This window comes from Akebia trifoliata, chromosome 13 (genome assembly GCF_017979445.1).
Source record: "Akebia trifoliata isolate Shusen 1 chromosome 13, ASM1797944v1, whole genome shotgun sequence".
Lineage (NCBI taxonomy): Eukaryota > Viridiplantae > Streptophyta > Magnoliopsida > Ranunculales > Lardizabalaceae > Akebia > Akebia trifoliata.
In genome coordinates this window covers 2,305,136-2,314,900 of record NC_141387.1, presented here as the reverse complement: position 1 = coordinate 2,314,900, position 9,765 = coordinate 2,305,136, and the positions used below count along the sequence as shown (strand labels likewise).

The 9,765-nt window shown below is 34.1% G+C and overlaps 1 protein-coding gene across 1 annotated transcript; it reads right to left on the bottom strand.

Moving 5' to 3' along the window:
• Positions 1–2,582: 2,582 nt before the first annotated feature.
• Positions 2,583–7,175, bottom strand: LOC147387259 (tryptophan synthase beta chain 1). The gene is made up of 5 exons (XM_086421934.1): positions 6,780–7,175; positions 6,156–6,512; positions 4,572–5,014; positions 4,364–4,458; positions 2,583–2,944 (listed from the first exon to the last, which is right to left on the bottom strand). The coding sequence occupies exons 1-5, from the start codon at positions 7,113–7,115 to the stop codon at positions 2,769–2,771; spliced, it is 1,407 nt and encodes a 468-aa protein (XP_086278060.1). The 5' UTR covers positions 7,116–7,175; the 3' UTR covers positions 2,583–2,768.
• Positions 7,176–9,765: the final 2,590 nt, after the last annotated feature.

Genomic DNA, 9,765 nt, shown 5'->3' with positions numbered 1-9,765 from the left:
GGAAATTTACAAGTGCGAAGGAGAAAAGGGTTTGGGAGTTGGAGCTGTTATTATATAACGGTCGATGTAACGAACAGTCTCAAGAAATGTAATTTGGACTTCGGAGGGAAAATTAATTGGCCCTAAAATTACTATAATACCCTCAGTATGTTAGAAATTGACCTCTAAATTTTAATATCGTTGTCCCAAAACAGAGGGTATAAAAAGGAATTTTTATACTCAATCACGGTTTGATGCTGAGGCAATTTAATTCCATCTCAGCCGTTAATTTGACAGAGAGTCTTAAGGTGATTTAGACGTACACCTTCAGTTTTGGGTGAATATTTGGGACATCCCCCGATGTTTACAAATTGAAGGCACCCCCACACCTTGGTCTTCTGAGAGAGAATAACAGAAAAATGACCTAAATGTCTTCTCTACTATCCAAAATGCCCATGATTTTTCTCTTAAAAACTATTTCACCTTCGACCCATTATCTTCGAACCTTGTTATCTACCTCTTTATTGCAAAAAGCCCTTGATTTTTCATTTGAAAAATAAATCTTTCTCAACTTCCCATATTGTGCTTGAGGTTGAAAGATAAAGAAGATAAAAGGATATGTTTGATGATTGAGAGTTACGCGTGTGAGTTGGCAATTCAAGCAAGTTGTATAACTTTACATGTTTGGAAATTTAACACACGCAAGTTGGCAATTTTCCAACTTTTGTGTCATTCAACATTCATCCAAGAGACGAATGTTGAGAATGTTGAAATTTAGAGGGTTGAATTGGAAAATCCTTTAATATTTAATTAGTTTTAACCATATGATAAATCAATCTATTAACCATAGGATATTTCAATCCCATGTTTGCTTTATGTTTTATGCTTTATGCCTTTTACTTTATTGCTTTAAGTTTAATTGATAACTTTATTTTTGCCTTAAGTAATTTTAGTCCCACATCGACTAGAAGAAGAATTGATTTGCAATTCTTAAATAGTTGTGCTTCTAATAATTTTAAAGTGGATAGAAGTAATGGGCGGGCTCACGCACCCACACGGAGGTCTAAGAGGAAAACCCATGGTTCTAATTGAAATTTGGATCCACAGGTCCGAAAACCTTAATGCACAGAGGGGGGTGTAAAATCTCGGATTTACACCTCGCGTGGGTGCGCACAAAGACCCGTCGCATTTTTGCTTTAATTTTCAAGACCCACTTTTATTCTGTGAATAAACACTGTTTTTGCTTAATTTAACACTATTTTGAACCAGTGTGTTTATTCTGAACCAGCACACTATTTTAAACAGTCACTTTCTTTTTATTTATAATAGAGAAGATCGATTCTTGACATCAAAGACTACAAGAAGATTAGAGTTGCCACCAATAGCAAGATCTTTTCCATTAGATTGAAAGGTTGCAGAGTAGGTGATGTCGTTGAAGTAGGAGATTGTGAATTTGGGTTCGAGGGTTTGGGAGTTGTAGAGAGTTACGAAGGCAGAGAAAGTTGCAATGAATTTTTGTGGGTTTGATGGAGAGACAATACTTCGATTCTGGAGATGATAAGAGTTTCTTTGAATCATGGATGCCAACCAAACACCGAAGTTAAAATGAACTGTCATTGTAACTTTTGAGTGTTGAACTTGATATAGTTGAACTATTGAAAGTCTCAACTCTCAAACTCAACCTTCTCTTTTCATACACCCAAAATCTTGAGGTTAAAGATTAGGTTAAAAAAGTACTCTAATAACATTTGAAGATGGGTTTTGGTGAGAAAAACCAAGGGGACTTCCTGTAGAGGATGAAGAGGAGGGCATTTTAGGTCATTTTTTATTACTCTCAAGGAAGACTGAGGTCTAGGAGTATAACATAGTTTAAAACAAACATCCCAAATATTTACCAGAACCAAGAGGGAATATATCAAAATCATCTAAACCTTATCAAAATCAGCTAAACCTTTAACAAATAGAATGGAAAAGATTAACTTCCTCAAAAATAAAATAAATAAATAATAACAATAATAACAACAAAAAAGAATGGGAAAAGATTTGAGGATGGATGCCTACCATCCAATTAAAAGTTATAAACCACGCCAAGATATGACCAGCTCTATTTAAACTTCTTTGAAAGTATGGTAAATCTCACGAGATTGAAATAAGCAGACCATTTCCAAGAATTTTTAAAAATCCTTCTTATATGCCACACAAGATAACATAACCTGCCACTGCATCACCTATGTATCAAGTGGAGTAATCATCACTCCACCAACCATCAGAGCAGGGAATCAAGGGCATCTCCTGCATCAAAAGTTTGAACCTAGCAGATGCCACCAACCTTCAAGGCTGCTGTTCTTGATGAAAAGTCGGTGAAAGTGGTCGGGTCCAGAGAAAATGGGTGCTACTGACTCCACATTTTTCCTAGGGATTTGCTAAAATAGTGAGAGAATGTGTGCCATGCATGCAAAAGACTCCACTGCCCTATTGGACATAAGGTTTCAACATTTGCAATATCAGGTGAGTGAAGGCAAATAGGGTAGATTTCTCCCAAAAAGTATTTACCAATATAAGACCATGGTTGAAACAGTATTACCTAAAATGAAGACAGCAAGTAGAAGTAACTCATCCTTAATTGACCATAACAATCTTACATTTTATTTTAATGGAAAAACAGATGGGCACCACTCACAATATTGTTTTTTCCTCTCATACAAATGTTTGAACTTTCTCAAAGAGAACAAAGAAAAAAACATTTATAGATTCAATACGGAACATAAGGCGGCATAATGACACCACCTTCAAAGCATTAAATGTTTAATGGCTGTTTGAACATCTTTATCCCCTCGTCCACTGAAGTTAAGGACGACTTTGACTCCATTTGGTAGAGTGGGGCACAACTTCTCCAGGTAAGCCAAAGCATGTGATGTTTCCAAGGCTGGTATTATACCCTCCAGTCGAGATACCCTTTTAAAAGCTGCAAATACAGAAGAATAAGAAAAATAATGAGAAAAGGCAGAAAAGCGGAACCACACTGACGAGTACACCTAATGCACATAACGATGAAATCAAGACAAGTGAATGCATTATATTTTAAATCATTTAGAACAAAGTCACTGATTTCAATTGATTATGTAATAGGATCTCTTATGATACATAACATATACCTATGGCAAGAGAATGAATACATAAACATACATACACTTCATGTTACATTTTCTACAAAGAAAATTTCAGTTTAAAAGAGTAGAACTCGTAGTCTATGACAAAAGCCAAAAAGGTAGAATTTTTTCACTAGAGTGCATTGGTGTGTTGGAATCCAACACACGTCTGACATTGGTGTATCACCCTTTTAGAAGAGCCCATGCAAGATGCAACATATATAATAACTACCTGGACTTGCAGATATCCAGATCTTACAGATTCCACATTTAATATTTATACTAGTTTGTTGACAGATTAAAAGTCATTCAAAGGGTCCTGATACATAAAAATGTATCTGAATCTGCACCAGTTACTAGTACATTTAAGGGGAAGATAGAAAAATCATGTCCACCATTTGTTTTCCATGGTAGTTCTGAGTCGATATTTTCCATTGGGTCATTATAAAATTTACAGTTCAAGAAGTGACTCGGTATATTAAGTGGAAATCATCCATGCAATTTCTCTACATAGGATACATGAAAAGTTTATAAGCAATAGAAATAACTCTGACACCTTCAAAGAGGAGTAGACAACAATGACGAGGAACTAGAAGGAATCAAATATTTGTACTTCTAAGTAAATTCCTCAATATTTATAAAATCAGGCCCATGTCTGATCCTTAGTAGTTCAATTTTTGCCAGCTTATGTAATACAAGTTGCTGTTATGAATCTTGGAGTAAAAGCCACAATATTTGCAGATATTTTGATTCAGAAACATTTATGGGGGACAACGTCTAAGGTTTTTATCAAAGCATTTGCAGTCCTAACCGTAAGTATTAAGTTTGTTGTGTGGATACCAATATTGAATGGACAAGGATATCCTCCATATTGAGAACTTGGAGGAGCTTCCAATTCTACATACAGGTGAATCATTTTCAAGGATAGATGCAGAACTATAGTCCAAACTAGGAAATGGAGAAAGCCATATACAAAATAATAATCACACCATATCGAATTCCACTACAGCAATATAGAAAAAACTTTGGTGAAGCAAGAAAATGAATCACGTTATCTCAAATTTGAAAGTTTTCAAAGTTTTCTGCTGGGAAAAGATGCATGAGTCAATGCAAAGTCAATATACATTAAAAAATGACCCTCTTGACTATGAGTTAGTAATACAGCAAATGCTGTATCCAAAATCCACATGGAAATCATTTAAAAAAAAAAAAAAAAGATTTTATAGTCTCAATACCTTCCAGTGCCTGCTCATCGGTGATGCTATAATACTCAGCACGTCCTATATCTTTTAGATAGCTGTGCTCTGGGCCAACTCCAGGGTAATCCAAGCTATATGTGATACAAGATGACTAAAGTTGGTCATGTAAATGAAAAGAAAAATATAGCAAGAAAACCAAAACCATGAATCAATAACAAGGGAAAGAAAGGGTTTTGTTTCTTACCCTGCACTAATGGAATGAGGCTCAACTATTTGTCCATCATCGTCCTGCAATAAATAGCTCATAGCCCCATGCAGAACCCCTACCTCCCCTCTTGTCAAAGTAGCAGCGTGTTTTCCACTATCTAAGCCAAAACCTGCAGCCTCCACACCAATCAACCTTACCTCTGCATCATCAACGAACTCGTGAAAGAGTCCCATTGCATTTGAACCACCACCAACACAAGCAACTAACACATCTGGCTTTCCACCCCATTTCTCCATTGCTTGTTTTCTTGTTTCTTTGCCTATTACTGCATGGAACTCTCTAACCATCATGGGATATGGATGTGGCCCTGCAACTGACCCCAAAATATAATGGGTTGACTCGACATTAGTTACCCAATCTCGTATAGCCTCTGAAGTTGCATCCTTCAGTGTGGCTGTCCCCGAATGGACTGCTCTTACCTGGATGAGTGAACAAATCCAAAGACATGGTTAAAAGAAAATCATAGTTTGGCATAAAACAACTCATAGGGCATCTCCACATAATTGAGATAAGGTGTGAAAGATAATGATTATGGTATGTGGCCACAAAAGAAAACAAATAGAGCCTTCGTGAAGGACTCTTCCATAAGGTCAAACTTGATTTACCACTGACCTTTGTGGGATAGGGAATTTCCCCCAAAATCACTCTTGAAATCCAAACACCAGAGCCTTCTAGATTTCAGGGAAAAACTCAGATCCAAAAAAAATTCAGAAAAATAAATTTTTTGCAGGCTTGATCCAAGATTTTGAAAATGAACTGCTACTGAACTCCCAAATTTAAAATTAAAATTTAATGGTGAAAAGTAATATTTTTTAAGTTATTTATTTATTTATCGATTCTTTTTTTTTTTTTTTTAAGTTTAGAGAAATTTTTCCTCTAAATCCCTATGGTATTGGATCATTTTTTTTTATGTCAGAAGGTGAGCTCAACAACAATTAGTAAGAGTTGAAATCCTACCTAGTTAGTAAGGCTAGCCTTACTCTTTATAGAACCATTTTCTAGTAGAAGTGATTTTCGTAAAAACATTTTTCGCAAAATCATAAGCACAGCTAGAACCTTTATACGAGCATTGTTGTGAGAAGTCTAGTATTCCTAAGTTGGGCTTCAAGAGGTTAAATCGAGAAAGAGACCCTTTTCCATAGGGACTCAGGTTTTATGACAGTTTTATTATTTTTTGATTGCTCTGTGAGGTTTTGTCATGCCCCAATCTTCGAGATCCGATAATCCAACCAAAGATTCATGACTCGAACTCCAATTATTCATATTTTGGTTAATCTCTTTTCTATGTATGTTTCTGGTTAATTAACTTTTAATTTACAATTCTTAAATGAAACTCCAACTAGCCTACAACGAACAAATAAAAGATAACTTGTTCTCTACGAATCAATTTATTAATAAGCATATTCATCAACAATATGATTGCCATCATTAATTCGAATTTTTGGCCGACTACTTTTTTCAATTATCGAACCAAACAATCATATTTCAAAGAGTTTAAACAACATGGATACACATTCTAGTTCAAATGCGAAACACTCCAAGAGAACAATAGCTACAAACCTCAGCCCCGAGCAGGCGCATTCTGAAAACATTGAGTGATTGTCTTTCCATATCTTGGGCACCCATGTAAATAATGCACTCCAACCCAAACCTAGCACATACAGTAGCAGTTGCAACTCCATGTTGACCAGCTCCTGTTTCAGCAATTATCCGCTTTTTCCCCAAACGCTTCGCAAGCAAGGCTTGGGCAACAGCATTATTGATCTTGTGAGCTCCAGTGTGGTTTAGATCTTCACGTTTCAAGTATATTAAAGGGCCCTCACCATTGGAGCGCTTATAATGCTCTGTTAGCCTCTCTGCAAAGTAAAGAGGGCTCTCCCTACCGACATAGTCCTTCAAAATTCCAGCTAATTCTTCCTACAATTACAACAACAAAAGTTGAAAAAAAAAATTGGTTAGATTTTTCAAATAAAATTGTGGAATCCAAACATGGATTATCATTTTCTGCCAAAATTACATTTTTAATTCCCAAAAAACATTTTTTTTTTCTGCTTAACCGACCTTAAGATCTATTTTCAGAAAATCACTTAAAACTCATAAGATTGGGATCGAAAAAAAATTATATTTGAAAAAAAAAAATGAAAATGGAACTTTGATAGGAAACCTAAATCTAACTAAACAAACCTGGAAATCTTTATCTCCAGCTAGCGAATGAAACGCTAACTCCAGCTCCGAAAGAGCGTACATAAGGGTTTCCGGGACGTATTTTCCCCCAAATTTGCCAAACCTACCAAACGAATCAGGTCTCTCCAAAATCGTAGATTTGGTCTCTTTTTCCTCCATTTGAACAGCTGGATCTCTAAGTAGAGTACAGGAAATCGAAGCAGGTTTAATGGAGGACAGACTCGATGGGAATTTCACACATTTGAAGGATCTTTGAAGGGGATTAAAGGAATAAAGATTGGGTTTGGAGATGGAGAAACTAGGATTTCTGCAACTCGCTATCGTCGCGTTAGCCATCGAGAGAGATTCTTCGAATTTGACTCATCTGCTCTCGATGTCGTCCGGACTATTTATTGGTGAGTTGAGCCAAAAATGGTCAGAATTGGCAATTATATTTTGGGTGATTTTGACATTCCCCTAATCTTTGATGAATATTAGAGATACCACCCACATTTTTAAATTAATGACTTAGATCCCTTGACTGCTGTCCTTAACGAAAGACTAACAATATATTACTCTTTGAGAGAATAATTACTTGTCAAAAGGCTGAAATACCCTTCTAGTTAAGTCACGCCCATGTTTGAAAGAATAAAGAATTATCAAAAAATTAAAATACTCTCACAATTAAAATCTAGTAAAACGATCAAGATCTTTAATATTAAAATTGATATGAGACGTTGGATTTAGGGTGTAAGATTGAAAGTCTTGAGTGTTCTTTTTTAGAAAGTCTGTAATTATCTTCAACCTCTCATTTTGATAAATACTAAAACCCTTGAGAAAATTGATCATTATCCATTTATTCTTTACATGAATCACACAATATAGAAGAGTTAAGATCGATTCACTGTCTCATTCCAAGCAAAGGTAATCTCAAAATCATGATTATGGTTGAAAATCTCAAGTTTTTCATCTTTTTTGAAAAAAAAAAAAAAATTATTTTTCACCTGGGATTTTAATTTAAAATTTGAAAGTTCATTACATATTCCTTTTTTAGGTCTTTTTTTAAATTATTTATTAAATCTGATACAACCATGAAATTATAACCTGCAAAGGACTTTAACTTCAAAAAAAAAAGAAAAAAAAAAAAGATTTGGAGAAGATGAATATATTAAGAAAAACACTTTCCTTATTAAGTTAGTAAATTTCCTAATCCCATAATCTTGTAGTATTCAAAAACACGATTCAATGCCACATGGTTGTACATAACAGAATTCTAAGAACTTTGAAAAAAAAATTATAAAAAAAAAAAAAAAAAGAATTATTTTTTCACCATAAATTTTAATTTTAAATTTGGAAGATCGGTAGCAGTCTATTTTCAACACCATTAATCAATATACATAGATCAATTTTTTAATTAGTTTTTTGTTAATCAAAGTTTTCCCATGAAATCTAGAGTGTTGTGGTGTTGGAATGCCAATGTGGTGATTCATGTAGGCCCAACAACCCTTGGTAAGATTTGAAATCTTACTAAGTACGTTAGCCTACACTACTATCTATGTGTTTTAATTGTACTTCTGTTTTAATTGTGTTTCTTTTTAAACAAAAACTTAGTTTATGTAAAAAATAAATGTTACTGTAGTTGTTTGGCATAGGATGGTTTTATGTCAACTAGCTTAATAGAAAGGGTAATTATAAAAGCACCTCACAAATTAATAAGGGCAACCACACCTTAGCTGAATTATTTGTCTTATATGAGTTAAAAGTTTCAGGATAAACTGATTTTTTTGTGAGGATTTTGTTTGTAGTCGAAAATTAAAGAGTATTATCTTAAATAAAAATTCAAATATGAAAATAATGTAATTATTTATAATAATTTAACTTTTATCATACTAATTGCCTCAAGATGAGTCAACTCAATCTTTCTGAGGATGGGGGGAGTGATTTTCCAATGATATCTATTTGTGACAACCAAAAAGATGATTAGATGCCACAATTTTAAATATTTCAAATTTTAAAAAAAAATTCAACAAAAAAAAGTTAGATTTTGATTGTCTTTGATCAAGATTACAACAGTTCATTCTTGAATGATTTAATCTAAATGACCCTCTAATTGACATATTATTTTGCCAACATGGCAATCCATGTGCCCTATTACCATTTAAAAAAATATATATAATATGACCTAAATAACTTTAGAAATTGACGTATTTGTTTGTCAACTTGATAGTTCATGTGGGCCCATGACCACTTAACTAATTTTTCTTCAAGTGAGTCACAAATGAAGCAACAATGAGAGTATTTCAATAAATTTAAAAGGCATTGATTCACTGATGAATTTAGTGTGAGGGTATTTAAATCTTTTGATAAGTATTTATTCACCTAAACGTCATCTTTTGTTGGTCCTTCATTAATGACAATGGTCAAGGGATCTATGTCATCAATTTGAAAATGTGGGGGTATCTCTAATATTTATCAAAATGTAGAGGGCTATGTCAAAATCACTCATCTATTTTTAGTAAGATATCAAAAGTTGACGTGGCAATTTTACTGGTTGAGATGATTTTTTCCATTTTAGGTAAATTGGCCTAACAAAAATATTCCATTTTATGTGAGATTGGTACCAGGATCACACCTTTAGGTAAAATAATGAAGAGTTGGATTTAGCTAATGTGGACGAAGATCATCTAGTTAGATAGCACTTAATAATCTCTCTCTCTCTCTCTCTCGGTTCCTATCCTGTAGGTAGGATTCTATCCTTGTCGTGGTCAATTGTCCGTTAATATGACGAAAATGACACTATTAGGCATACCTACCCCTTCACGGCTGAGCAATGATTTTCTTGTAGTGGGGCAAACTATGATTAGTTATATATTTTTAAGAATTTAAAGATGAATGGGTTTAGAGAGAAATTTAGAGATTTTTAATTAAAAGTTGGAGAAAACGATATTTAAATTATTTCTAATTAATATATGAGAAGGCCGGCTAAGAGGATGTCTCAAAGTTTTGT

Bases quoted from the DNA above. Each gene is read 5' to 3' on its own strand.
- LOC147387259 (XM_086421934.1), bottom strand. From the start codon at position 7,115: ATGGCTAACGCGACGATAGCGAGTTGCAGAAATCCTAGTTTCTCCATC. The intron at 6,513-6,779 runs GTTTGTTTAGTT...TTGTAATTGTAG, and splicing joins CTGGAGATAAAGATTTCCAG to GAAGAATTAGCTGGAATTTT. The intron at 5,015-6,155 runs GTTTGTAGCTAT...TCACTCATCCAG, and splicing joins TGCGCCTGCTCGGGGCTGAG to GTAAGAGCAGTCCATTCGGG.